The sequence below is a fragment of the Varroa jacobsoni genome, unplaced genomic scaffold, assembly GCF_002532875.2.
Source record: "Varroa jacobsoni isolate VJ856 unplaced genomic scaffold, vjacob_1.0 scaffold_887, whole genome shotgun sequence".
Lineage (NCBI taxonomy): Eukaryota > Metazoa > Arthropoda > Arachnida > Mesostigmata > Varroidae > Varroa > Varroa jacobsoni.
This window is the reverse complement of record NW_019213789.1, coordinates 101,599-129,327: the sequence shown is the minus strand read 5'-3', so window position 1 is coordinate 129,327 and position 27,729 is coordinate 101,599. Positions and strand designations below refer to the sequence as shown.

Genomic DNA, 27,729 nt, shown 5'->3' with positions numbered 1-27,729 from the left:
CGAATGACTAATACGAATATCTACAAACGATCGATTTATTAGAACTTTTCCATTTTATGACGCTGCTGGGACGAAGCAGTTGTCAAGTACAACTTTCAGTTACAATACTACCAACTATTTGGACTTAAGAAAGAATCTGTCACCCAAGCTATGACCCTGAGCACAATAAAGCTAATCCATTTAAATTCAAATACCCCACTTTCTGTCGACTAGCAGTGGGTTCAGTATACATGAAGAAGCTAGGCCACGCCGAGATACACGCTTTGTCTATATGAATACCGGCTGGCCCGCATAGAACTGGGGCGGGTTAATCTGATTCCAAGCCACCAATGCCCCCAAGGTGTTTGTTCCCACCAAACGTTCTGGGTGGCGTGGGAGGATACCGCAGAGGGTTTCGGCTTAGCCATGAAAATAGGCTCCTTTGATAGGTAAGACGCGCAAAGGATCACCTCTGTAATAACTGACAATGCATGGAAGTGTGGAAAATAAATTTATATAAATATTACGGATTGAAAACTGAGCAAAACGTTTTTCGTGCGAGGAACATGACGCGGGTAGTAACCTCTAAATTGCTAAGTGTATAAAATTCTGCCTTCATTGGCTAATATGCAAGACTCTCAAATTATCTGGAAATCGTAATACCCTAAATTTGTTAATTAGAATTAACTGATAACTACCCGTTTATTGTAAAATGTCACATTGAGATTAGTAACAAATGATTTGTTATTATTCAATCAATATACAGAACGAGAAATTTTAATAAAAGAAATAGCTTCGCGCGCGCGTTTTACAGTAATGATATAGAAGTATTTTTTTATTTGTTATCGAACCTGCGTAATGTTGAGATAAAATAAAAGTGTGCTAAAAATTTGGAATCGTTTCTGCATAGTCTATCTAGTAAAGTCTTTGAAGTTGGAATTTCATCTCTGGATCGGTACGCCAATAAATTAGTGAATTGCTAATACCGCCTACGGGTCGCCATGCGAAGGCCTTTGTTGTTGTTGTTGTAAGTTTCATCAGACAGTTTAACACAACTGATGCTTGCAGAAAGACATCTAGGGTCACCGATTGGCTGTGCCTACGTCAACAAATCGTATCTCCGCTTTCTCATAATTAGTCATTTGTTCTTTGCTTTGCTGTCCCATCTCAATGTGTTAAAGCAATACAGGATCGACAAAACAAAATCTGGACCTAATGCGACCCCGTTTCGAAAGATCGCTTCAAAAACCGTCGTACAGCTTGGAGCAGCGCGGAGTTTCATTTAGCTTCCGCTCCTTTTCGTATATGCATTGTCAATTATGTGAGGACCCCTAATTGTCGACTACCTGCGTAATTGTCGGATTGCGGTACTTCAAGACGACGTCAATTTGTTTCGATGCTTCTGTCTAATTCAATAAATGAATTGTGTTTTCGTCGGAAGTGGAACCTTTCATTGGCTTTAAGTTGAGAAATTGACCCATCTCATTGACGTTTTCGTCGGAGCCAGTTGTGAAGTGCGTGCAGTCCTTGTAGAGTGCCGGTCCGACGCTTCATTTATCGATAGGGGTAAAGTCGACATTTACCACGCGTAGGTAACATGTCCACCCGTAAGAGTACCACCAGCTGTTTATGCGCCATAGCTCGTGTGTGACTTACCGCTAGCCGCCAGTAGGTGATCAGAGTCGTCGTAGACTTTGTGGGTATCGTTTTTCTCCATTGGTTTTTCCAGAGAGCAGGGAAGTACGCTAAGCTACCATAGGGACTTCCTTACTAACAGATTGATAGGAAACTGCTGACAGCCTTTTTTTTAATTGTGTATTATTGAATGAGATAGCTTTAAACAATTTTAAGTATTGATCAAACGACAATTACCTAAAGCTCCCCGTCATCGTACTAACTATTGGCACCTTCCGTATTGGCTATATGTGGCTTACTCCCGTCGTTCCATCACTCGTTCTGCCATGTTTTAAGTTGTCCGCATCTGGGATATATGCGGTAAGCTCTACTGTTGCATGAGTATAACATGCACTTTCATTGATCCTAGCGGCTCTATCGAATGGCTATAAAGTTATGGCTCTCGTCTAAAGCGTATTCAAGCCCCAGTGCGGAGTCGCATATTCGTCATCTTTGGACGCCTAATCGAGAAATACTATAAATATTCTTGGAAAAACAAGGATGGAGACAGATAGACAGAAAGAGAAGAGACAGAAAAATAAATTTGCCTCGATAATGCATCCGGCAAGAAGTTAGTTAGCGTTTGATAAATAAGTAAAGGAAATTTTCTAAATAAGCTCACTCTTAATTTAGTAGGCTAGCGGTTGTTGGTTCAGTAGCTCTCCTCATGAACTTCAGGTCTACCAATGCAACACGTATAACATGTAGTACACACAGGTAGTGGAAACATTTAGCTAAATTAGCTATATGAATTGCATCTCACAAACCTAGAAAAACTGGCCACAGGTCAAGACAAAACAGTTTGAAAAGAGTCTCTTGGTAGTTGGAGACTCATTATGTTTAGTTAGCAGGAAAAGCAGTACAAGGGCAAGTTAAATTCCAACGCCGTTGCCATTTCCCCATGACAATGTGTTCTAGGCAGAAGGCAATTAATTATTGCCGATCATGTAATCCCATTTCTTGAGTATCTAACAAGTGTGTGTTTGGCTATATCTGCGACCGAATACATCAGTTTCTTTTAGATTTGATACTGACAGCTTTTCGAAGCAAGCGCAACAGTAGATCTCTCGCTTGTCAAGGAACGCTTACTTTTAGATACAGCTCTTTGTCGAACACGCCATATATACCGTATTTAACAACGTGCCACGTACGCGTATTTAACGACGTTCAAAATATATTGGTAACTGTTCGAGAGAGAAGTAGTAAAGGTACGCTGTCTATAAAAACTATTGCATCTAGAGCTGAGAAGATCCAGTGACGCCACATACAACAAGCATCAAGCGTTGCTCGGCGGTTATCAAATGGAGTATACGTCCATTACTTCTTCTATAGAAACACTAAAGTGTGTGACAGTGTTCTTAGCTTAGCAAAAACGAAATAAACAATGTTACAGTATCGACCTCTGGTCGAAAGGCCTCTGTACGCCATTTTGTAATTCCCTACTTCAGACAAACGCTTGCCATGATCCTGGCCTTTTTTCGCTCACTACATGGAGGCAGATTTATTGCATAAGGCCTCATAAAGCCTTATGAGAATTAGCAGTCTGTTCCGTAAGTAGTACAGATAAGACACTTTCTGCTGATTAGCTACTCTCGCTGCTCTGCGTTGTATTGTAGATTTAGATCCACCCACTCGTTCGCGCTCTGACTAGTGATTGATAGAAGTGGATTTTCCGACAATACTGGTAGACGGAAATGATCGAATAGACTCAGCAGTTTATGTAGCTATTGAAACATACATTATGATATCGTATCATAGGGCCATCCCGGGGCGACTTCCTGTTACAAACGTCTCGCATAGTTAAATTTGCCTTTTGTTGCAGGAGCATTCATATCTGCTGCCGCTTCAACAGATATGAAATGACGATTCTAATTATGAATATACTCATTTTTAACCTATTTACGCTATGGCCTAACCTTTTATATTACGTTAGTATGAGTTAGAATAATGCAAGCGGTGTCTATGCTACGTATCTACGCTTCTTCCACTTTAAGGCCATGCAACCTAGCAAAAGTTTACGAAAAAGCGCTACGCAGATATTAAACAGCAGCCCTCAAGACGAAAGGGCATGTCCAACGCCTTCTATGTATTGTATATACAAAGATGCTATTATGGAAGCAGGTCTAATCAAACAATACTACACATCAACGCAAATCCTAATGATGTTTATTGCTTTAAAAACCTCTTTTTAACTCACTTGGACCCCCAGGATCCCGACTACCTGATAGGTACTGTCAACTGTGAGTCTTCTGAAACCAAGCAAAATTTGAAACAACAAGGCGGATATAATCAATTAAATTTTACTAGTAAAACAAAACCTAAATGGTCTTATATAAGATATGGAAAGTTCAGGTAGACGTAAATCTTATTTATCAGGATCAGGGTCAGCGAGGCAGCCATTTTGTTGAGTTCCTTCTATGAAAAGTGTGCCCCGACGATGGCTGAGACAGCAGCGAGGTTCATATCGTAAGGTAGATTCACTACATTTTTTGACGTACACTTCTTATAAAGGAAGAGAATGCTGAAAAACCCGTTAAGCTGGATAGTAACCTAAAAACTCGTAGAGGTGCAGCTCTAAATGACACGAAATCTAATGAGCATCATTTGGATCATCTGGTCCGTAGAAGCATGCAACAAGGATGCATCATAACACTAGATGTTCCTTTTAGAGGAGCAAGAATGCTACCAATGGAAGGCTGGGTTCTTCATTACAACTCATGACGCCTGTAGTAGTGTCCTAAGAGTCTGACTGAGGGTCGGTCGAGGAAAAATCATTATTATCAGCAACATGTTATTCGTTTGTTTATGTAAAACTGATCCGTTTTCATAGATAACAACCCGCAAAGTAGATTTTAAATCGAATATCGAAGCTTTTCAAAACTAGCGTTTGCAAACAATATCTATTGCCGAAAATAGTCGGTGAATAATCCTCTGTATTTCCACTGCTTCGTCACTGTCAAAGACTTGACTATTTCCATTGGCCTTCACAACAATCTCCTTTTAAAATTGCCTCCACATAGGTTAACCTTCAAAATGAACGTCGCATAATTATGGTTGCCATTTTCAGGCTGAGTTTCAGATCAATTTCAGGTGTCGAGTACGCTACCATTACTCTTTCGAAAGCATCGACGATCATTTTCTCAATTACAAAAATACCCCAAGAAATATGAGGGCTTTAATACCCGGGTTGAAGTGGTAATTATTGTGCCCTCAAACTAAATATTAAGGCTTGGATGCTCACTACTATAGCGCCATCTATCGCTAAAGTATCAATCTGAAATTGTGACAACTAGACATTTGTTGAATATTACCAAAGGCAATATTCATATTTTTTTTTAAGTCGTCTTAGTGGCATAATATTTTTAGTACTATGCCACTTAGGCGACTGCCCCAGTGTTCTTAAAATCTCGCAGAGAAGCCAAAAAAATATTCAACGGTTCTTTTTAACTAAAATGGGGAATAATTTAGAATATTTTATGTCGAAAAAGGTAGAGTTTATAAACCTAAATTTACTTAATGCTATCGTTGCAATCAACCGGTGCCATGGGAGAGAATAAAATATACTAGTATTTTTGCCAAAGACAAAAAATATGAATTAAAAATATGTACGTCGTTGGCACAAGGTGATGTTATTTGGGACTCTGACTAGGATTAAAGAAGCCTATGCTGTACGGTTATTTACTGCTAAGTTGGGCACGTTAAAGGTTTGCTTATAGTAGGCCCACATGTTAGAGTGCCGGCTTTTGAATGGGGCAAGTACGGACCTAACCATGAGTTGCATTTTGTTTGAGGAAAACGAGGGGGATGCACGCACCCTTCTCCAAAGCCAATTTCATTTCGCTGAAACCTATATAACTGTCGTGGTTATGCATAACTCTGATATTAATATCCATGCTGTCAAATGTGATAACGATTATCCGTCATGTAATATATATGTTGACATTTTTATTTTGTGCCAATTAAGTCGTCACAATGACGACACATGGTACAACGAGGGCAAGTCGATGATCCCGTAGTTCAAGTTTGCATTTGGGTATACAATATCCTTTTCTAATATGTTGTCTAATTACTCAATCGTCTTTAAGAAAATATGAGTTGAAGACACTCCTCTCGTTTACGTTCTATTTAGTCGTCTGACGATACCAAACGTAAAACTCAAAGCGCAGAAAGTTGAAGACACTTGCACACGCAGAAGTATATGGTAAAATTATATGGAAAAAAAAAACAGTGTTTCGGAAGCAATAACAAATGAGAAATTTACGAATTGCGAATTTACGAACGGAGAAACCCTAGAATCATTAGTTGCGAAGTAAACAACGTTTGCGATAGCAATGGCGTAAAAGCCCGCCCACATTTTAAATTAATTTTTATCTTTTAAGACGGATTGTTAAGCCACTTTAATTATATTAATACAGTCAATTATTCTTAAATTAACACAGTATAACAAAAATTACTTTTATTGATTAAACAAAATAGGGACTTTGTATGATATATAAAAGTGTACGTATCAATAAGGCCCAGCTGCTAGTACAATTTGTAGTAAAGTTACATAAAACATAGGTTAAACACAAACAAATAGCTTGATCCATTGAAAAAGACTGCACTATCTTTATTTTTCTTCATCTCGTATTGCCCATATCGAGCACCTGGCCAAGTAGACCTCTACCTGCCTTACCTCTTAAGCCCAGCAGTACAGCGTATCTAAATTTTGACCGAGTTCACCAAGGAATTGTCCTAGATGACGTCCTCTCATTCGACTTGTAGAACCAATTGTCTTTAAGTTAAACGGGATTTCGTTAGCCAGACGGTTTTCAGTCCAATTAATTAGGTATATTTATCATTAAAGCGTATTTCGTCTAGTGACTTATTGCGAACGTTGGTGTTAGGGAATCATTGATAGCCCCTTGTGCGCTTCCGGCCGTCTTGCACAGAAATTCGTAGCCAGGTCGTCAGAGCCGGGGTATGAGAGATATACAACGAAGTCAGATTACGTCAGATATTTGAAATCGACTTGGTGGGTTTGCATGGTACGAATGAAAGGGGTTGCGAAGCCTTGTTCATCCACACTGTTCTGCCCCTACATTGAGCCTGGCTGCAAAAGCACGCCCAGCGCCCCAGTAGAGATCAAAAATGCTATAAGCATAGCCAGTCGTAGCTAGCTTATCACAGCACCCCATTATATACTCTAGGTATATACCCATATAGCTCTAGTAAGCTACTGAACACTGCTTGCAGGCGAAACTCCAGTATTCCATGCAATCACACAACAGGAAGCAGAGCGGAAAAAACAAGGTCAGTTGTGGGAGCTAAGATGCTGTCAGGCTCCGATCGGACGACGAGTTACGGGTGCACCCTTCATGTATGTCGCGGTTTAAAAGACATTGTTATCAAAAAAGACTAATTAAAATGTTCGGAACATTTTTTAAATCGGCAAAGGCTGAATAGAAAATAGCTAATGTAGAATAACTCTGGTTAATTTTGATTCGAGACCGCTTTCTCCGTGCTATGTTCCTACATTCAACAAACTTGCTTGTAACTATTAAATGTAGCTTGAATACGATACTTTTCTGAAGTTTCAAACCAGATCAGGTACATAATTGAAGATTTCCATTCATATAATTAAGCGATGTAAATAGAAAAGTACGTTCGTTCGGATATAGGCTTTTAAAGGGAAATGTCGGAAACCGGCAAAGAAAGATTAAAAAATGTCGATAGAAACTGTGTTACACTGACTTTACATGGGTTAAGAGGGTACAAAAAAGAGTTGTCTACCTACTGCTGTCGAATAGATCACCTCATCTGGTTTACTTCGCTCGCTTGATTCTGACTTCAATGATTATGATGACGTAGAAGTGTTCTGATCGCAGTATATAGCATTAATGCGATTCATGTTTCATCTGATCTAGGTCTCGCGTATCCTACCCGCACGGTAATTTGCCTATGTAGTCATACCTGCGAACGGTACTGTGTGTGAAGGGAGAAGAAAAATCAAGGAAATTTTGGATTAAGCCAGGAAGTCTGCCTGAAGGTGATGCCCAGAACCGGTGGACAGTGACGCCCTCAGTGGTGGCTTTAGGAACTGGGTGGCTTGCATCGAGACCATATGGCGCAGTTGATAATAGGCGGACGAGCAGCTGTCATGTGCGCGACTAGGGTCTCTGATCTCGTTCCGAGGCAACCTTGCTGAAATAATTCAACGTGTTTTCAGTGTAAGTGAGAAACTGACTCGCAAGCGACGAACCGCACTATGGATTTTTCGAGGCGTCAATGAGACGATTGCTATAAGATTGTGACAAGCTGGCACCCTCAAAATTCGAAGCCTATCATTCGATCGCGGATACGTGGCCACAATCAACTCATATGAGCGTGCTTTAGTCGGTAGTTGTCAATAGGTATGGAAAAATTTATAGATGATACTGCTTAGTACCGCTGCATGAAGTGCACTGGTTGTGATCCCTAGCCGATAGTAATAGCTAATTGTGAGGATGATAAAAACAACATTCGAATAGCTACAATTCTAATTTTATAAAAAAAAAAAAACCTTACTTTTGTATTTTAATATATGTTTCGGAATCAAGATATTCCTCAAAAAAAAGGTGATCACATGTGAACGGGACGATCAATCAAATCACGGTACCGTCCGTGAATGTTGTTTATTTGTCTACTAACCGCGTGATCAAGCCTCCTGTTGCCGGAATGGACCGACGTTCGGCACCGGAAGCTGAAAGACTCCTTGGAGGCGGACTTAGCGATGACGATGAAAATTTGCTTGATGGCGAAAGGCCGGATACGCAGGAAGACTCTCGGGCTAGACCCAAACAGGATAACAACTATTCAAATAGGAAGCTTCGCAAGTAAGTATGAATCAATTTTTCTACAAACCGTTGTAAACCTATATCTGACGTAATCTCGGGATGTTCGACGAGTAGTATTTTGCATGGTCAGTGAGCTTGTGCCTTCAACATCTTTTAAAAACTGTCACGCTTGGGCTGGCTGATAAAAGATAAAACGTAATGAACAGACTAGCATGAGTTGTTCTAACGAGGATTGTAACTGGAGACTCCGGATACACCATATACACATATCATTATTATTGGACATAATTACCTTGACCTGGCAAGTTCTTCGCTTAGTAAATGTTTACCAGAGTATTCTATACCTAGATATTGCGATGCTGGCCTTACTGCAGAATTATGTGATAACATTCAATTAACTAACTTGCTGCGTAAAATTTCCGTACGTAGATCTACCCAGACGATCAAACACTACCTTTCAAATTTACGCGAAGCTTGCACGCTGTTACTGGTCAATGGCATTCAATCAAATTCTTTTTTCTCTTCGTATGCTAAGGATTTAATCGCCTATATGTAAGGCTTTTAACCAACCACGTTCATAGCAGTATTATCTTCATGAAATAATAACGTAATACTTGTCCCTTGGGATCAATTAGTGAAAGTACCTCCAAAAACTTGAGAATACTAACCCTGCATGAAAAGCGGCCATATGAGAACCTTGACGATTTTAGTAACGTTAGCTTTCGCAGTTGTCGGCTACAGGCCAATATAGTATTATTTGGCTTCCTTTACTTTCCCAGCTCTGCGTACTACACGTTGTTAAACGTAAATCACAGAAGCGATGATTCTACATCTATAGTAATAAAGGTTCTTCATCGGTATTTTCCTTCGGTGTCCAGAGATGTAAGTTGCATAGAAATAACAGTATTCGATCGATCAACATCAGTAGGGTTGTTTAACTAGATAATTACTATATATCGTTTATTACTACATTTTGGTTTACGCTCAAAACTAAACACAGCTGCTTACGGGATATTGATTCACTCTTATATTTTACTTTATTTTATACTCATAGATGATTGCAAGACGGGCATAACTACGACGGAAGACCCAGTCACATCGGCTTGTTTGTAGCAGATGGGTAAATATTTAAATTAGAGAAATATTCAAAAGTATTTTTTCGTTTCAACATAAGCAGGGTTCAGTTCGAGGTGGAACAAGTGCAGGGTATTATGCGAGACAACGTTGAGAAGATGTTAGACCGTGGGGAGCGGGTTGTAGAGCTGGCAGACAAGAGCGATAGCCTCAGTAACCAAGCTGACTCATTCCTGCAGGTAGGCCCTCTCGGCGCATACTGGTACTCGATTATAATCGGTTGCATTAATATATGCTATCTATTGGCTCTTTGCGTAAATGATCAACCTAATCAAATAATAATAAACAACAATGAAATACCTATATATAAGCTATAAGTTTCTAAGCTGTAGGTTTGAGCTATAAGTTCAAAGCAATACCATCTACACAACTTCCGTTTGCTTTTAGCGCACTTTTCTTTATTTAGGTTTTACTATTTGGGACTCATCCTTCTTTAGTAAGTAATAATTACTGTAACTTCAGTCTTTGCATTTGATTTTGTGTTAATTAAAGATTAACGTGCATTTTTATTATTGTAGGCGAGCAAACGCATGCAAAAGCGTCTTTGGTGGCGGCAGTACAAACTGCGTCTCCTAATCGGGATAACCTTAATAACTGTTCTCCTAATTATTGGTAAGCATCATATATAAAAACATTTCTAATGGCTGTTTTCAGATGCTAGCTTAAATTTAATCTCGGCAGAAGGTGCGTTCATTAGACATAAGCAGATAAACGTGTAGAATTAAAAGGTCTTACGTTAACGTTACGTGTTGTCGTTGTAGTTACTGCGACAGAAAAAAACGAAATCACATTAGGTTTATGGTATCAGCTTGTAACTGCTTCCCTAAGAAATTACCGTTCTATAATGACTGTTTTTATTTTCAGTTGTTAAGATGCTCTGGTCTTGAGCAATGCTCGACCTCCATCCTCGGAATGTGATCGATGTAGGTAGGCTAGTCCGAAAGTTGAATCGTATCGGGGCGATGAAAGCTACGGAATTTGTCGAATTATATTGTACTGTTAATATATAATTTCTACTGCGTTCTATTCACGCCGCACGCTAACGACGCACGTGATACAAACCAAGTGTTGTATAGTAATATCCGAATGTAATGGACAGAAATAAAATGTTATTCCGTTAAAAGTGTATTCACTATGTAATAATTATATTACTAGTAAACGACAAGGCGTCTTATAGTTTGCATTGGCATACGACATTAACCTGGCGGGGTCCATGCATATACCTTAGCGAAAATCTCACTTTTGAAATTGAGTCATGAAAATATCCAGCGCGGTTTAACATAGTTGGCATCTGTTCATTATATCGATTAATACTGATTCTGTGCTACAAAACGTTGTTTCTGAAAGCTCTTATCGGTACATCCGCGCTTTAAATTATCGTGCCCCATCCGTAGCTACCCAACTTGCCCGTTAAATTACTTATCTTCCCTTCTGATAAAATAAATAAACAAGTTAAAAAAGTATAGTTCGCGGTAGGTTGATGAATAACTACTTGCCGTGTTACAGTAGCCAGCAAGCAAAATGAAAACAAAATCAACACACGCATTCTGTCACTCCCTAATTTTCTCTCGTTACTCCACATTAAGTCTAACAGTAACTCTGGCTAACCCTTTGGGCAAATAAGTGTTCGAAGTTGAAGTTAGATGCGCTCCACTACAACCAACATCAGGTTAGCAACATTTTCAGCATTGAACGACGTACTTAGTCTGGTCCCCACACAGCGGCTCTAAAGCCTGACATTTTACTGATCGTTGGCGAACACGTACCAACTATTAATTAAACGAAATACAGTTCTAATTAATTTTGGGTTGTTTTATTTATTATACTTTCACCAGTCCGCTCAGTTGCTTCGCCTGGCAGACTGTTCTCCTCTGGCAGACAAAATCTCACTTCGGTTTCAGTGTATGACCTGTACCGGTAAACATCGATGATTTGCTCTGATCTTCGGATGATCCTTTTCTTTTTTTATCATCTGTTTTTGGTGTCGAATCTTTTTTCGGTCTCTCTCGTATGCGGATCATTTTTATAACTCCAAGCCGCCATCTGAAAGCGCACATTTCCGTAGCTTTTTGAAAAATTCGACTTTTTAAGAATATTAAATCACCTGAAGCGTAGATATACATATGCACCTAAACGGACTGATAAAACATATCCAGCTGAGAGTTCGGCTGGCACAAATTACAAAATGAGTTTTACGGTGAAGCAACACGACATGATTGCGTCCAATTTAAATTGGACGACTAAGCAGAACTATACGAAGTCACCGTATTTAAAATAGATTGAAAAAAGTAATGTGGAATGAAAACGATAGGGAAAAGTTCTAACGTGTAATCAGGAACTCCACGAGTGCGAATTGATACTTTCGCTTGATGCTGTTGTGGTTGCTGCGTATTTTGCGCTTCTGGGGAATTTGCGTTTGCCATTTGCGCCTCAGTTACTGATTTGGTGATTGTTTTTGTTGTCGTATCATCCATCGCTAAATCCGATAATCGTGAAGTCGTTAGATTTAGCTTCGACTTGGCCTCTTTTCCATCGATGCGTTTCCCTTGGCCAGAAAAAGCTTTAAACGTTTTATCCTTGATGACAACATTGGGTTGCTTGAAATCATCTTGGTAACCGTCTACCTCCACACTCGTGCCTTGCTTTTTAGGAGGTTCCTTGTATCCGACGGGAGCAGCGAACTCCACTTGAAGATCACAATCTACAATTGAGATCGCCTCTGCTGGCTTTGTTTCTAACACGCAAACCTCGTACTCACTGTGATAAACCCAATAAGATGATAAAACGTCACACATTCTGTCAGACTGGTTATTTTTTTATAAATACATGAAATTTCTGTTATCTTATATATTGTTATTAAGACAAAGGAGAACAGTAGAGCACGACCAGTAATGTATGTAGATGCTAGAAAGTTTTACAATTTGATCGGACAACTTCTTTAGTTTCCGAACTTGACCGTTAATGCTAAATAAATACTTACTGATTATTGTACTCAATGGCAATGACATCTCCGGCCGACAGGCACGCAAAATTTCGAAGTTGTCTCTCAAGCACAGCTCGAGGATCCGAAATGTCAAGGAAGTCAACAGATTGGGGTTGGAAACGCGCGAAAGTTCCGATTGGAAGTTGCACAGATACCATCTATAATGAATACATTGCTTTGCATAAATAGATGTTTGCCTATGCCTCATAGAAAGCTATATCGGAATATCTAAACCCAAACAACCTATTTCATTAAACGGATAAGTGAGCAGTGGTATATATGTGGTCGCTGCGGATACTGCGTGAAGTTATACCACCAACCTCGATTAGATCGCCCTCGTAGAGAAGCAATAACCTCATCAGCCAGAAAGGAAGCAGACAGCGGCCCTCCTCCGCTGAGAACTCTAGTACACCACAATGAGATTCGCGATGGAGTCGCACATTTCGAATCTAGTATGAGAAAGAAGTAATAAATGGTTAAATATAAGCTAGACGTATAATAGGCCACCTGAATGATATATGCTATGCTTTACAGCAGGCTTGAATGATTTTACTATTGAGGATTTAGTACATAATATTTGAAGCGTCATTACGATGATCAATATATATCGCTGGTGAAATCTGCATGTCATACCGCTTTGTTCATGTCCCTGAGACATGTGGACGGGTTCTTACCTTAAACATCATTGGATATGTTGCAGAAAATAGCGTCAATTTCCGGAGAGCTGATGCAGGCATGATCACTATAAGCAACAGTAAAGGTCTGATCCTTAAAAAATATTTTTTAATTCTATAGCTAACCGGAGATACACGTTAACGACTTGCGAACTCCAACAACGTTTATGACAGTAAACAGACTAGTTACTCAAGTCATATAGCTTAAACGCAATAATTTCAAAGCAGACCTGTAAGTGCATCAAACAATGATTTATTCATCTGTTTATTTGTTAGTTTTGCTACTCGATCCAGCTGTTAACTCATTTCGGTAAAAACCTCTGCAGCTATTTGTAAATAAACTACTAATCAAAATAATAATATGAATCCTTCAACACAACACACGAGCGCGCGATGCAAGGTGTGCAATCAATATGACTGCCCCAGCACAGAATACGTAAAATACAATGTCAAAAGCAAAATAACCTGCCATAATCCTCGGCCGTACCTTTATTTCCTCTTTCAACGTCGATTCTTTCCCTGCCGCTAAGGATGGCAATCGAAAATGCTCGGTAGGTTGACGAAAAGCAACGATGATTGAATCGGCCGACAGCTGTCGATGAGCTAGCGTTAGTCATGGTAGCGTCGATCATGACAAGACCTCAAATTTACAAAAAAATAATGTAGCACAATAACAACAAGAAGTTATAAGGTTATTTATATAGAACATTTTAATGAAAGTATTAACCAAGTATACGCATAGCTAAATCTTAAGTTAAAATGTAAGATAGGCAACTAAGACCGATGGGCGCTTAAGTGTCGATACTAAACAACGTATTAAATATTAATAAATAATACAGCAATACGTATGTACACTTAAATTTAAGCGTTTAATAAAAACCTGAACAACTAATTATTTATTATTTCATTATTTGCAAGTAAATAATCAATTAATGTATTTTCTTTGAACGCTCTATCGTTCTCCAAATATTAAGTATACAGCGAATTAAAAAAAAAAGTTAAAAACCTCTTAGAGCTGTAACTGCACTTTTTCATAGAGGAATAAGTTTTCCGTAAGTTAAGCAAATAATTTCGAAGTTATATGTTGGTTGCTTAAGGAGATTTGTCTTAACAAAATGTGTGTTCTGTACAAACTGAACGATTAGAGTATGATATTTACAGAACACCAAAAGGCGTGTGGACCTTTATTTAGACAGAGGAAAAATTTTTACCGCTGAAAACTTCGACAGCATACAAGAGCAGGAAAACCGGTTACTCCAGAACAAGTGTCGGTGCTGCTTAACGTAACCTTTTTAGCTAACTGAAGTTTATAGTTCAATATGGATTCTAACATTTTACTAGAAACGCAATGACATGACATATGGACCACACACTAAGACACATTATGCTACGGACGTACACGGATCACTAACCGTATTGCGAACAAAATTTTTGAGACAAACAAAATGCCATTACTAAAATTGAAAGTCAGATCTTCATAAAGGTGTAAACATTTGAAAATCAAACCTCCGTTGTCTTGATTGGTTGATTAACGTTTTAACAAAAGCATTATTGTAACGGTACCTCGTTTATTTCATTAACAGAAGAATGTCTCCAACTCTTTATTGTCAACGAAATACACCGACTGGAGCGTCGCAAGTGTCCAAAATCTAGCTTGCTAGTTATGCCGCTCGGAAACAAGAACTTGGACTTCTGTCTTTTGCCTGCTAGTACCAAAGTGGAGGATGCAGGAAATACTCGCAACTTTACCACTAAAGAGGAATGTCACCCTAGTCACTCACGATCGAATAGTTTACTTTTGTATCGTAGACACAATAATTTCCCAGGGCAGCAACGAAGTTGGTACTATTACAAGAACTTATAGGAAATATTTGGTCAACCATTTGATGCAAAGAAATATAAAAAGTAATCACATTTGTGCGGCTTATGTCAAATCGCGAATTTACAATGGCAGTGTTGAAGAAAGCCCAGTTAATCATGCACACAAGTTCTAAGCAAAATGACTCACTACATATTGAACAAAGATGTTTTATAAAATTCATAATAAAAAACATATGCCCTAAGGTTATTCAGATTATTTTGAATCTTGTTTCTAGCGTCGTAGGCTATTTTTTTTTTAAAGGCGAGCGCTGATATATGCTTGACAGACCGTAGGTAGAAAAAACCTAGCGGACGACATTAGGTTTCGGTAAGCTATAAAGTTGGGTAAACAACAGAGTTCGACTCTTTTCTTAATTTATGCATATTGAAGTAAAACTTTTAAATTTGGAGTTTGACATCTGTCCGAGTATAGTCAAGACGGGACCAAAACTAGCCAATTACACAAAAAAAGAAAATGTGTTTATATTTCGTAGACTGCAAATTGTTTGCAAATCCCCGCGGTATATACGATGTGTGTACCCTGCGTGTTTTTCACATATGAGCTTGAAGCTAACGAGCTTCTTGAACATTTAACTACGATCAAATATAAAATGTGTTTACAATTCAGACATCGATAGCTCAAACTGCCCTGTCTACTGAAGTGTTGTTCTTTGCTGCGTTCAATAAACGATGTCATTGGTTTATTGACTACATTTGTTAACAGGAGCGAGGTGCTATGGTGTTTAATATTGAGCACAAGTGACAACACCAGTTGATTCCATTGGCAGTTTCCAAAGGTTTTATTTTCACACTTCATTGATTGAAAATGGTATTGCAATAATAAAGAATCCTATGCAAAACATGTCGTATTCTACTTACGTATTAGAATGTCATTTAAATTTTGCTGTCCGTAAATTTCGAACATCCAGCAACAACAAGAAATTGTTATCCTAACGATAATTCTTAGAAGTCTTGCAATTATTAAATATCCATCAACGCACAGATCTATGTTAACAGTATGATTTCACAATTAACTACAAGGGTGCTTGGACTAATACCTATCGTTATTAAATAATCGTACGATTACCTAAACATTTGCATGTATATAAATATATATAACCTTTATTAATAATATTATAACCTTCGTACAGAAGAACGTTTGCCTTAAAAATCGTCTTAATAATAGTAACTATTATGATTAACATTGTTATTGTTCTATAACGTTCGATAAGTCGTAGAGGCAGGGAGCCCGTACCACTTGTTGTGTATAGATAAACGTAATTATAATGTAATGAATAGAACACATGAAAATCCTCCGCGTAAGCATCTCAAATCACAAAATAACATTGTCGAAACAATCAAACAGCGTTTCTAAGGTGAAAGTCTGTCTAGCCAAGTGCGGACATCTGCGACGTTTCCAAACGTTTGGAGATCATTGAGAAAATGGGGTTTCTAAGGGGCTAGCGTAAGCAATTCTAATATAGTGTTTATTACTTAGTTTTCTTTTGTACCCAGTTGGAAGTTCTCTAGAGACTTCTCTATACACATTTACGTGCTTCTTGAACTGCACGCGTACTTTCATTCATTAACTAAAGTTGATTATGAATATTGTTACAGTGAACTTACGAATTTTTATGATACACATCTACAAGATTACGGTTTGATCTGCAAGAAGTGCATTAACTTTTCTTCTTAGAAAAGGATATTTATCATTTAACGGTAGCTGTAGATGTTACACATGTATCTTCTGTAATTGAGTTTGCTTCTTCTTTCCTATTTTAGAGCTCAATGTTTTGATATATAAAATATACTAAAATTTCTGTTTTATACGTACCCTGTCAAATCGCAAGATTGGTTGCAGATGAAAAACTTTGTTCGGCTTACTTGGTTTTAGCTTATTTTAGGACGACAAATCCTGTACGTGTATTAAGTAGAATCGAAGAAGGTAATGTTAGCCTGAAAACTTTATTAGGCACTGTTTCTCGTCAACAGCATTACATGGTATAACGTAACGCCGTAATTGCGATTTCTTTAATCATCCTAGTGAAATTTTTGTTTCGCTGTTGCTGGTTGTTGTAGTATTCATCTCGAGTTAGTCCGAAGGAATGCTTAGTTCGATCATGGAACGAGCAAAAATTACCGAACAAGAAACCTAAAAGAGAAAGTAGTAACCAAAGTTGCTTCTTCAGAAAGCCGTCACATTATAATAGCTATCTTATGGCGTCCCATCGCAGCGTTGCATACGTTCCTGCATGATATAGCTCGGTTGTATTGCAAAAACAAATGTACTCGACAACGTGCGACAAATTGCACACTCCGATATGAATAATACAGTAAGTAATATTTATTTCATAGTAATACTGTTAATAACGGTGCATTAGCTACTTAGATTCAGCTAAGTAAATGGAGTGCGACTCTGCGTCAACTCGACACCAAAAAATGAGAACATCCGTTTGGTGTAACTTTTTTCGCAGAAATATATATTTCTTTGTTTGTATTTGCCTTTCAAGGTTACGACTTCGCCGTGGAAGGACCTCGTACGAAATGCATATATGTTTGGACAACGACAAGTTATATTACGACAGACAAATATATCAATTCGCAATATAGCCGATACGGGTCGGCATGGCCGAGCGAGCCCACTTCGTTAACAAGTGGTCGACGAGTCCTTTTAAGTCGAAGCGCTTAGAAATACATATTTCCACGATCGATTTTCGATGTCCGAAGTAAATGCTGGCTGTACTGTCTCGCCTGCTCGATCGGCTTCTTGATCAATTTTCGTAGCCGTTCAATACCCAAACATGGTTCGAGTTTTGTGACCGTGTCACTGTCCAAAGACTCGTAATATTGCGCAACCAAACAAGCCCGGAAACCCCGTACCTGAGGGTGAACAAATGTATCAATCTTAGGCTATCGTGTCAATAGACAATCAACAGACATATGGTGAAGCGTAAGTTACAGTTCGCAAACAAATCACATGCTTAACTCACTGGAGTATGAAATGATCTTGCTTAATTCATGCGCTTAAAGTTGGACTTACACTGTTGACAGAAAGACTAAGCCTTCTGTCGGTAGACTATAGGTAAAAGGCTTTTCCGTAGGTTTCACGATCCAAAACAGAAAAAGTAATGTAACAACCCACCGTTGGAACACTATGTTGAATCAATAGATTGATCAAAAATTTATGAAGTCCACAATCGATTACCCATTATTTTAGTAGTCGCAAAAAATTTCCGAAAATAACAAACCTCGCATTCGGTAAGGAGTGCAGCGCCTAGTCCTGAAAGTGTGTTTGGGGTCTCCAGAGTCATGATGCCGCCCACTTCGCCTTCCGTCACCGTCTTCAGTTGCCTGCAACCATAAAAAGCCAGAACAAAACCGGAATATTATGTTGTCTATGTGACCACGTTTCTTCATAATAGCTGCATCGTATTAAATGTATGCGTGGTATACGAACAGCAAATGCACATAGCGGTACTCCACAGATATGTAATAGAAATAATTCGCAATACATATGTGGATTATTTAACACACTTAATATAATGTGAATAAAAAAAGTAACGTACCTAAGTATGGGAAAACGAATTTCTGACGTCAACCCTGTTTTATAATAGCTGTAATGTAGAGCGGTAATAATAAGGCACTCGAGCGAAGAACTCTTTGACAAATCGACAAAATATGAAGCGATTTCAGCGGCGGACTCATTTGGTACCTGCAAATAAAGGTTGATAGCATGTCCTATTCACTTACATACTAATACCTCCACATCTTTATCCTAATTATACCACTAGTTAACTAACACAAGGCGAAAAAATCGAATAGAGATGCAAATGGACAGCTTGCTAAGCAACTGCTATTGGTCTCTAAGACATTGATTTGTAGCCTTCTGTTTGTTACCTTAATTGGCCATTTACGGAATGAAAATAATACGGAAATAATAGGTATTCGTAGTCAAATTCATCATACTGACCTCCTTTTCGGATACGCACACGAGGGCCCGATTTGCTTCGTCGTAGCAAAGTTTGCCGACAACGTGTGGTTGTTTACGATACTTTAGACCAAGAAACTCTGCTTCGGGCGTAGATACTGGGTTGAGCTTAATATAGCCCAAAATACGAAGTTCTTTTGAAATCAGGTAAGACTCAAGAAAGACTGTCGGGGCAAGTCCTGTTGCACAGATCACCTGCATTGGAGTAATTTTTTGATAAAAGTAGACCGTTTTAAGAATTAGGCACAGTGCTGGTGTACGGGCGATAAATATAGAATCAGCTACATACAAAGTGTTTGGTACGCATTTTATTTGATATAATGGGGTGCAGAATATTACCCAATTATATGATAAATTAGATTAAATCGCTCTTGGAGACAATTTTTCGATATTTTCTCGTTTCATAATTTAATCTTAACAGTAACGTATATGTATTTATACAATTTATCAGTAAGTGCTTAAATTCTTTTCCTTTGACAAGACAGCCCAGCCGGGCGAGTAACAAAACAAGCACCTCAACAACGCACTGCTTTTGGCGCCCTAATGGCTAACTTCGTTTACCTGATGATACATATAATGTTCTCATTGTCCATCCATTCAGAATTGTACATGTTCAGAATGTGAATAAGTCTGCGATACATATTGGACAATGCAATACCGCTATGTACACACTTAAATAAGAGCCTTTACAGAGAACGAAGATATATTACGATATTGCTTGGGAAACATTTTTGTTACAGTATGAGCATGTAAGTATGATTATTGTTGTTTAAATCGTTAGGAACATTTAGTTTAGTAAAACTCAAACGTTTCTAAAATTAATAATTTGTTCAATCAAGTTTTTAACTTCGGGCAAGTTTTATTGGGTTCGTCGCCTTAGCGGACATCCACTAGTCCGCTATTCTAGGTACACAAAGTCTACACCTAATCAGCTAGAAGAAGGCTAATCTCTATATAAAAGCCTTAAAAAAAAATATTAAAACTCCGTTTATAAAACCGTTTCTGAGATCCTGACGATATGGGTCTTATTAAACATGAGGATTATTAAACACGGACAAATGAGGTTCCGTTGCGCAAGGGTGAAAGCTTCGTGTACAGCATCCCCTTACCGTATCATAGGCGGGTAACTGAGTCATATCCGAAAACTCTGGAAGGTCAAAAAAGACTGTCGGTATTTCGACATCGATCTCTTCATCTTCATCGACGGCCCGCGATGGGATCTCACGGACCTCACCGAAGAATGTTGCCATCGTTCAGCACTAGTGGCGCCTGCAACAAAAATGCAAGGATAATGCATACTGTCATACTGACGTTATTTACTAATGGCCCTTTATTCAATAACACCTTTGTCATTGGCCTATCAGGATAATAGCGTCTCAATCTGCATCTTTTATTGTCATCTTCCCGTTTCATGATTAACAGGGCACGAAAGAGGCAACACTGATACCCAGGTGACAGGTACATCTAAAGTATTGAACTATGACTAAAAAGATCTTATGTAAAAAGAAAAGATGCCACCCTACGCTAGACTCATTACTTTGCAAACATCGGATAAAAATATAAATTTTTTATGAAATGTAATTCACCTGGAAGGCAGAGTCAACATCAAGAACACATTTTCGTATCTTTAATAAATTGCCGAGAATCAGTTGAGTTAGTTTTGTCGGATTGGGAACATCAACAAGAGGATTGCCTTGAATGTTTCTACTTTGTGAACCTTTCTCTGGCTAATGCGCTGGTTTTTTGCCCCGTAAAACATTAATTTTGTCATGCCTGATCACTATAAGGAGGTTGCAGGTAACCGTACTGCACATACACACACACACCTGCACGAGGATTTTCAAAGGCTCTTCAACAATGTGCAATCGTCAATGTTGAAAGCGAACGTGTCTCTCTAGGAGTTACCTAAAGTCGTTTTCAATTCCTACGCGAGAAAGGACAAGCTTAAGAATGCCAGCTCCACAATTGCACAATACACGGATAAATGCTAAGATGAGTTTTCTGCCTTTGTTCGGCTGTCCGCCGTCTGACCTCCTCTCCGCTCCGAACTATACAAAACATGCGAGGGCAGTTTTCGACTTTACTGTGGCGGTAGGAGATGTGGCGCTCGCACACGGACTTGACTGCAGTGCGGGCAAATTTAAATGATGAAAATTTGATTTAGATTTGATTTAAGATATCGATTCGAGCCATGGAATGGTTAAAACGAATAGAAAAAAAATGATAGTGTCCTTCGGCATTATAATTTTTGGTTAACATTTCATTGTATAAGTAGAACTGGACAATTTGAGTTTGAGATTAGTTGCTGTTGCTACCTTGGTTAAAAACTAAATGCGTTTAAGTGTCTTATCGTAGTTGCCTGTGATAGTATTCCAGTGTCATGGCCTGTGCTGGAAGGAAATAAGAAGACCGTCTGCCAGATATAAACAGGGATGCCGTTTGTCCTGCAAGAAAAACTATCGCTCTTGACACTATCAGAGATCAAGAAAGTGTCATTCATACTAACCTTTATAGAAAGGACTATTCGCTATATAGGCAATCTGAATTTCGACTTTTCCTACTTGAATTGGTATACGATTTTATTTTTCAATAGGATTCTGCGATTGAAAACTTCAACGAATGCTGCGTGTTGATACACTATGACGCAATATAGCAATCTGACAATCGTCATATATATTTCGTTATATACACGTATTGATAAATGTTTCGACACTTCCATCTAGTATTGTGTTAGTGGTAAATTATACGGGACATCGATGCGTCCCCGTAATGGTCCAATATTAACGCGGACATATCAATGCAGACGATTTGCCCCGTGCGCATCCAATATGACGCCAATGCTTTCGCTCGAATCCAGCTGACAAGGAGTGGTTACATTCCTTGAATTGGATGAAGTTTTACGGTGTAATGGAAGCAATTTTCAATCAAATGTTTGACACGTATGTGGAAATACAATTCAGTGTAGAAACGTGTGCCAGTATCATGAATATTCCGAATAACTAGTCACGACGAACAAAACAAGTGTGCAATAACTTGATGGTGACCTCTAGTTCCCAGGTTTACATCAACTGGACCAACTGAAGTTCGTGTTGTTTTCAGAGAGAAAACGGAATTATGTTAATGCGGTCCTATATCGACTGTCGCCAAGGGGCGGTTCGAGCGGTTCGTTACAATGTGGATGGAAATTATGCGCTAACGGCCGGCAGTGATCGAACTGTCAAATTGTGGAACCCAACAAAAAATTTACCACATAAATGTCTGCAAACTTTCGTAGGTGCATACTAATAGCTTGTGTTTATTATACCACGTTACGAAAACATATTTCTGTAACTACAAAAGTTGCAATTCTTGAGGTAGCGCTAATAGCAGTACTTTTCAGTGTTACGAGGTGGATTACTTGTCGGTTCGTATAATTCTTGAAGTACGATGAAAATAGATCATTAGAAAGATGATGCGTTTTATAATTTAAGTATCTTCAATTATACCTTTGTGACTATATATTGGATTTCTGAGATTAGTGCCGCCAATTTAAGTGCGTCCAAACTGAACGTTTATCTTGTACAGTGTGATCAAATCGCTATCCTAAATAAAATTTGTTTTCTTGTGATGATTGATGTTCTGCGGCCATGCGGACTCTTTGTAGGCCACGGTCTTGACGTGCTCGATTGTCGGGGATCTTGCGACAATTCGCTAATTGCGACGGCATCAGCAGACAAATCTTGTGCGCTTTTTGACGTGCAAACAGGTCGAAGTATACGTCGGTGGCGTGGGCACGCTGGCTCTGTTTTTTGCGTGACCTTCAACGAAGACGCCTCACTTGTGCTTTCGGGTGGCATTGATGGAACGGTTGCTGTCTGGGACGTACGCAACAAAGGAACACGTGAACCCGTGCAGATACTCAAGGTTGTACCTTTATTTCAAATCAGTTGAATGCTCACTGTACAACATCGTGCTGATGTTATAGCCTTAGTAGCCGTGGGATTTTGGTCAAACAGAAACATTGTTTTGACTGTCCGCCGTACTTGGTACATGGCTTGAAAAAACATCTATGGACGACATTTCTGGCTAATAGAAAATCAACAGTTACGATACTCTAATAACGAAATAAATATAACATATATATTAAAAATAAACAAAATAAAAAGAGACCCTAATTGTACGTCGTCGATAGTCATGCGAACGGAAATATGCTTAAAATTAAAAAAGAAGGGTGCGTGATAATGTAGGACAGTAAGCTACATAGTAGGTATAGTACTAAAATCGGTATCTATTTAAAGGCCTTTTCAAATATATGTAAATAAGCTAAATTAGTTTAGTCTAGACTCTTGAAAAATAACAATCTTTTTGTTTCATATTAACGGTATGATAATACTTAGGCATTGGCTTTTTTCCATTATCCTGAAATTTTGCTTGTATGTGATATGGAATCAATCAAATCTTTAGGAGCCAACAGATGCAGTTACCAGCGTAACCTGTTCAGATCACGAAATTTTGGTTAGTTCGCTAGATGGCCACGTTCGAAGATACGACATTCGGGTAGGAAAGATGTTTCATGACGATACAGCGGCACCAGCTACAAGGTGTGTACTTATCTATTCATCTATTATTTCAGTCAATCGAATCACTTTCAAACTAGCACAGAATAACTGGCGTTTACATTGGATATATTCGCATCGCATTTGTTGGAAATTAATGTCTGAGACCGAAGTTTTTTAATGATTTAGACAGATTTAGCTCTAGTCTTGAAGGGATTTACTAATCTAAATAGGACAAGACAGAAATTAGGCAGAGTATGAGATAACCATTTTGACAAACCTACTATTTGATTAGCCTTCACTGTAAAAGGTGGGCGTGTATACAGTGACCACACTAGGGCACCACAAAGATGACTCTTCTTTGGATATGGGATCCGTTGCTAAAACTGTGAGGCATAGTCAAAAATGGCCACGCGTCCTCCCCTTACGCGTGGTGCCTCTAGCGTTATTGATTACCTACAGTTATTTTGAAATGACATATATACGATACTATAAGTAATATAGTCGCCTTCCGAAAAAAGTAGGCAGGTTCACGCAAAAGAAGTGAAAAATCACGAGCGATTCTAATTGTCAACTCGATTAACAGAGCATGCTTTACGGCCGACGGCAAATGTATCCTGACGTCATGTATTGGAGGTGTCCTTCACTTGATTGACAAGCATTCTGGAGAATGTTTACAACAGTTTAAAGGTGAGTAAACTATAACCTTTAAAAAACAGTTCGCTCTAATCCATAGGGTTCTCGGTTTAATAAATATATTAAATTTTTGTTAAATAAATTTTTGTTTGGCATGTGACTTATTATGGTCACGAACTATTTATGAACCTGTTGTCCAATAACTTTCTGGGTCTTCTAAGAAAAGCTTCGTTTTGAAGCGATGTCAACATGGCATCGCGTATGGTAAACAAATAATAATAACCATATAAATCTTCTAAAAGAGTACTCAGTATATAGACTCGTATTTTAGGGCACAAAAACGCTGAATTTTATTTGGATATTGCCCTGGGAGCGAACGATATGCGAGTGTTTTCTGGATCGGAAGACGGAAATGTATATATATGGGACCTGATAGAAGCCAACGTAGTTCACAAAATTCAGCATAATATTATCGCACCAGGTTTGTAAAAAGTATAAGAAAAATACTAAGACTGCACTTTATTATTTCAAATACTGCTTCGTAGACATAAGTGCACGCATTTTAAATAAGTTGTTTATTATTTAGTTAGTTAAATTGTGCAGGATTAATTGGTGGTTGGCATGAAGACACTTCTCATTTTCGGATTAAAGCAACGGGTGTTTATTTTTTTCATTTTCAGTTCATTCATTGAGTCATCATCCAGAGAAAAACTATCTATTAACAGCTTCGAAGGGTGTTGTCTATTGTTGGGCAGAAAAAAATCCAGATGAATGAATCGTTAAAAATGGAAATCTTGTTATCATGGATATTCGCTTAAACCTAGAAGTCACTTCCGCATGTGTACGTGAGTAAAATTGCGGGACATGCCGTTGTGTTCGCAAAGATATCAAAAAAGTTAAGTGCCTTTCGTTTTAACGCAAAACAATGCCATAATTCCAGCTTTAAGATTCAAGCAAACTAGTTAAAATAGTGAATACGTTTATGGTCCTCGTTTTATGAAGTATGATCTTGAGTCATAAGAAAACACTTCAATTAAATTGCGAAGGATTCTAAAGGAGAGCTGTGATTTATCGGCAAAGCCAGGCTCGTAAAAGAAGCTTATTCGATTAATAATAAAGTTGTAACAATACTATTTCGGAGACAAGAAAGTCCTGTTCTGCCTACAACCGGAAAATTCTTCATGTCGGGCGTACAATATCTTACACGTAGTTAGTCGCAGCTCTCTGCCGCTATTCGGGTTTCTGAGTAGTATGAGCAAGATCATCGACGGGAAAGATTTGCAAACTAATTCATACCGAAAGAATTCAAAAGGGTACAGAAGAACATAGATATAGGTTGCTATTTCAACAGGTCGTTCAAGCATTAGTTTGAAAACAACTGAAATGACTGGGTTCATGTCGTAAGCCATTCAGGGCGGATTGATCCTGCGTTAAAGCAAAAAAGCTTCCATGTTGTCATTGGCGACATTAGTTACGTGGACGTACATCGTAGAACGACAAGTGTATCTTGTGTGGGTTCATACAAATAATCTTAAGCTCTCCAATTAGATTAGACCAACTTCATATTTTTATTAAGATGAAGCTATTAGAACGTCTATAGCGGAGGATGAATTATAAAGTCCAATGACTACCTGTACATGAAGCGACGATGGATTACGCGCTTGACAACAAATCATCACCTCTTCTAATCAAGTGCATTTTCAGCTAAATTCAATCATTTTTTCGAAAATCTTAGAATATACTCAAAAGGTGTTGCCGACAGCTGAATTTCGAAGCTCTTTGCATATGGCCGCGACCACTGCATACTTCACTCAGATTTCTACGCATTAAGTCGACAATTCCAATAGCTTCAGACAGTCGATTGTCGGGTTCTACAAAAGAATCCTATATGATGAAGTATAAAGTTAAGTGTTAGGCAATTCCTGCAGACTTCAAAAGTTTTCAAGTACTACTGAGTACCGGGACCTATAAGGCACTGAAGTATCACATATTAAAGATATAGTAAATTTACCATTAACAATTCCTCCTAATATAAAATAAAAACGCAGTGCTATAAATGAAAAGCTTTTATTAAAAATTTCTTTCTTATTTTTTATATATGGTGCATCGCTTGTAGGTATGTACCTTCCTCTCGAGAGTGAAACAGAGTGTTTTTGTGTAAGTTTGAAAATCCGGATTGCATCGTGTAACTTCGAACAAATCATTATGTACAGTTTGTGCTGGCATTTAAACCCACTTTTGTGGTAGAAGTACGAAAAGCACAAAAGAACATTTGCGGTCTTTAAAAGGAGTTTTGCTGCAAGCAGCGTAGTGTGTCTCATTGATCTACATCCTAGAATGCCTTATTTTGATTCGACATTTTTCAAGAAGTCTGAGAGTACGCTAGTAGGTACCATTATGAAAAACAGTACACCACCGTATTGTTTCTCCGAGTTCAAACGCTTTCTGTTTAGTTATATAGTTTAGGAGAAGGCAGATAGTGATGCCTGGATTTATTAACCATATGTATTGCACACATATGCATATAAAACCAACTAATTTACTTTTGCTGTATTTCTTGTTTTGTTTATATGACGTGCTATTTGTCCCTTTGCTTGAAGACCGCAGTTACAGATGACACATATTATAAGCACACCAATACCGTTTGTACATGCAGGATTATTGTCGTTACCATAGTTAGAAAAAAATCAAAAAGAGGACAAGCCATGTTGGAACATACATTTTTAGAATAGGCCATTTCTTCTCTGTCGTGCAACGGTGAGCTAATCCTGCAGCTTAGTTCATCGAACCTTTTTTACAGAACGCATATGGGGAAGATACCATCTGAAAATCGTTAGTAATAAATTATTAATTTCTACTGTTGATATAACCTTCAGATCTGAGTCTACGTTTGAATTTACACAATTTACTGCATATTAAAACAAGTATATCGGTTTGGAAACTACATTGTGCATTCGTTAAGTTACCTTCTTTCGAGACAATAAATTGCTTTTCTTTAAGCAGATCTTATGCCAGCAGACCAGGTGCCATTTACAGGGCGGTATTCTACCAAGATATTTAAGGTCTTGGTAACAGTATCTGTGTCAGCATTATTCTGCGATTTAAAATACCAGCATGTTTGTTCATCATATAGATATCATTGATAGAGAAACATTTTTCGACAACTCGCATAGCCTAAATTGACTTCATCCAAACTCGAATACATGCGGGTGTGTTAGCGGACTAAGCCCTAATAGATAAAGGGTCGGGATGACTGGATTTTGTGGGGTATTCGTGGGGACGCGGTTGTTGCTCCGCAGGAGAGTATTAGACGCAACTTTTCATCGTTTTTAGGGACACACATTTGATACAAAAGGACTTGCCTACAGCTGGCGCGGTAACTTAAAAAATCGTGTAAATTTATTGTCGAAAAGTATACAATCGAGCGGATTCAGTTTTGATAAAAACATCA

At 38.4% G+C, this 27,729-nt stretch overlaps 4 protein-coding genes across 20 annotated transcripts in view; 2 read left to right on the top strand and 2 right to left on the bottom strand.

Moving 5' to 3' along the window:
- The window catches only part of LOC111264698 (vesicle-associated membrane protein 3), a 45,726-nt gene extending 34,996 nt beyond the window's left edge, over positions 1–10,730 (top strand). For 4 of the 10 annotated variants that reach the window (XM_022840797.2, XM_022840795.2, XM_022840796.2 and 1 more), the window contains 6 exons: positions 6,889–7,012; positions 7,560–8,045; positions 8,232–8,507; positions 9,643–9,781; positions 10,121–10,214; positions 10,467–10,730. In XM_022840797.2, coding sequence (XP_022696532.1) covers positions 8,350–8,507; positions 9,643–9,781; positions 10,121–10,214; positions 10,467–10,489 — 414 coding nt within the window. In that variant the 5' untranslated portion in view covers positions 6,889–7,012; positions 7,560–8,045; positions 8,232–8,349 and the 3' untranslated portion in view covers positions 10,490–10,730. Of the gene's footprint in view, positions 1–2,882; positions 3,204–6,888; positions 7,013–7,559; positions 8,046–8,231; positions 8,508–9,642; positions 9,782–10,120; positions 10,215–10,466 lie in introns of those variants that run through there. The other 6 variants (XM_022840794.2, XM_022840801.2, XM_022840800.2 and 3 more) reach the window with 6 other exon arrangements.
- Positions 10,731–11,393: 663 nt separating this feature from the next.
- Positions 11,394–14,947, bottom strand: LOC111264701 (ubiquitin fusion degradation protein 1 homolog). Of its 3 annotated transcripts, XM_022840806.2 has the most exons (7): positions 14,823–14,947; positions 13,747–13,899; positions 13,260–13,327; positions 12,906–13,034; positions 12,583–12,743; positions 11,928–12,359; positions 11,394–11,645 (listed from the first exon to the last, which is right to left on the bottom strand). In XM_022840806.2, the coding sequence occupies exons 2-7, from the start codon at positions 13,889–13,891 to the stop codon at positions 11,489–11,491; spliced, it is 1,092 nt and encodes a 363-aa protein (XP_022696541.1). In that variant the 5' UTR covers positions 13,892–13,899; positions 14,823–14,947; the 3' UTR covers positions 11,394–11,488. The 3 variants fall into 3 exon arrangements, with proteins under 3 accessions (XP_022696541.1, XP_022696542.1, XP_022696543.1); XM_022840807.2 differs by lacking the exon at positions 14,823–14,947 and having other exon boundaries at positions 13,747–14,133; XM_022840808.2 differs by lacking the exons at positions 13,747–13,899; positions 14,823–14,947 and adding an exon at positions 13,490–13,687.
- Positions 14,948–15,895: 948 nt separating this feature from the next.
- LOC111264704 (proteasome assembly chaperone 1) lies at positions 15,896–21,153 on the bottom strand. 3 transcript variants are annotated; one of them, XM_022840817.2, is made up of 6 exons: positions 21,013–21,153; positions 20,217–20,376; positions 19,090–19,302; positions 18,686–18,831; positions 18,368–18,470; positions 15,896–17,999 (listed from the first exon to the last, which is right to left on the bottom strand). In XM_022840817.2, exons 2-6 carry the CDS (start codon positions 20,355–20,357, stop codon positions 17,805–17,807), a joined length of 798 nt encoding a protein of 265 aa, XP_022696552.1. In that variant the 5' UTR covers positions 20,358–20,376; positions 21,013–21,153; the 3' UTR covers positions 15,896–17,804. The 3 variants fall into 3 exon arrangements, with proteins under 3 accessions (XP_022696552.1, XP_022696550.1, XP_022696551.1); XM_022840815.2 differs by having other exon boundaries at positions 20,934–21,147; XM_022840816.2 differs by lacking the exon at positions 21,013–21,153 and adding an exon at positions 20,694–20,924.
- A 309-nt stretch (positions 21,154–21,462) lies between these two features.
- On the top strand, positions 21,463–27,222 carry LOC111264703 (WD repeat domain-containing protein 83). 4 transcript variants are annotated; one of them, XM_022840813.2, is made up of 7 exons: positions 21,463–21,676; positions 22,207–22,381; positions 22,751–23,010; positions 23,551–23,687; positions 24,229–24,332; positions 24,610–24,759; positions 24,959–27,222. In XM_022840813.2, exons 2-7 carry the CDS (start codon positions 22,222–22,224, stop codon positions 25,051–25,053), a joined length of 906 nt encoding a protein of 301 aa, XP_022696548.1. In that variant the 5' UTR covers positions 21,463–21,676; positions 22,207–22,221; the 3' UTR covers positions 25,054–27,222. The 4 variants fall into 4 exon arrangements, with proteins under 4 accessions (XP_022696548.1, XP_022696547.1, XP_086826289.1 ...); XM_022840812.2 differs by lacking the exon at positions 21,463–21,676 and adding an exon at positions 21,712–22,046; XM_086970163.1 differs by lacking the exon at positions 21,463–21,676 and having other exon boundaries at positions 21,712–22,381.
- The last annotated feature ends 507 nt before the right edge of the window (positions 27,223–27,729 follow it).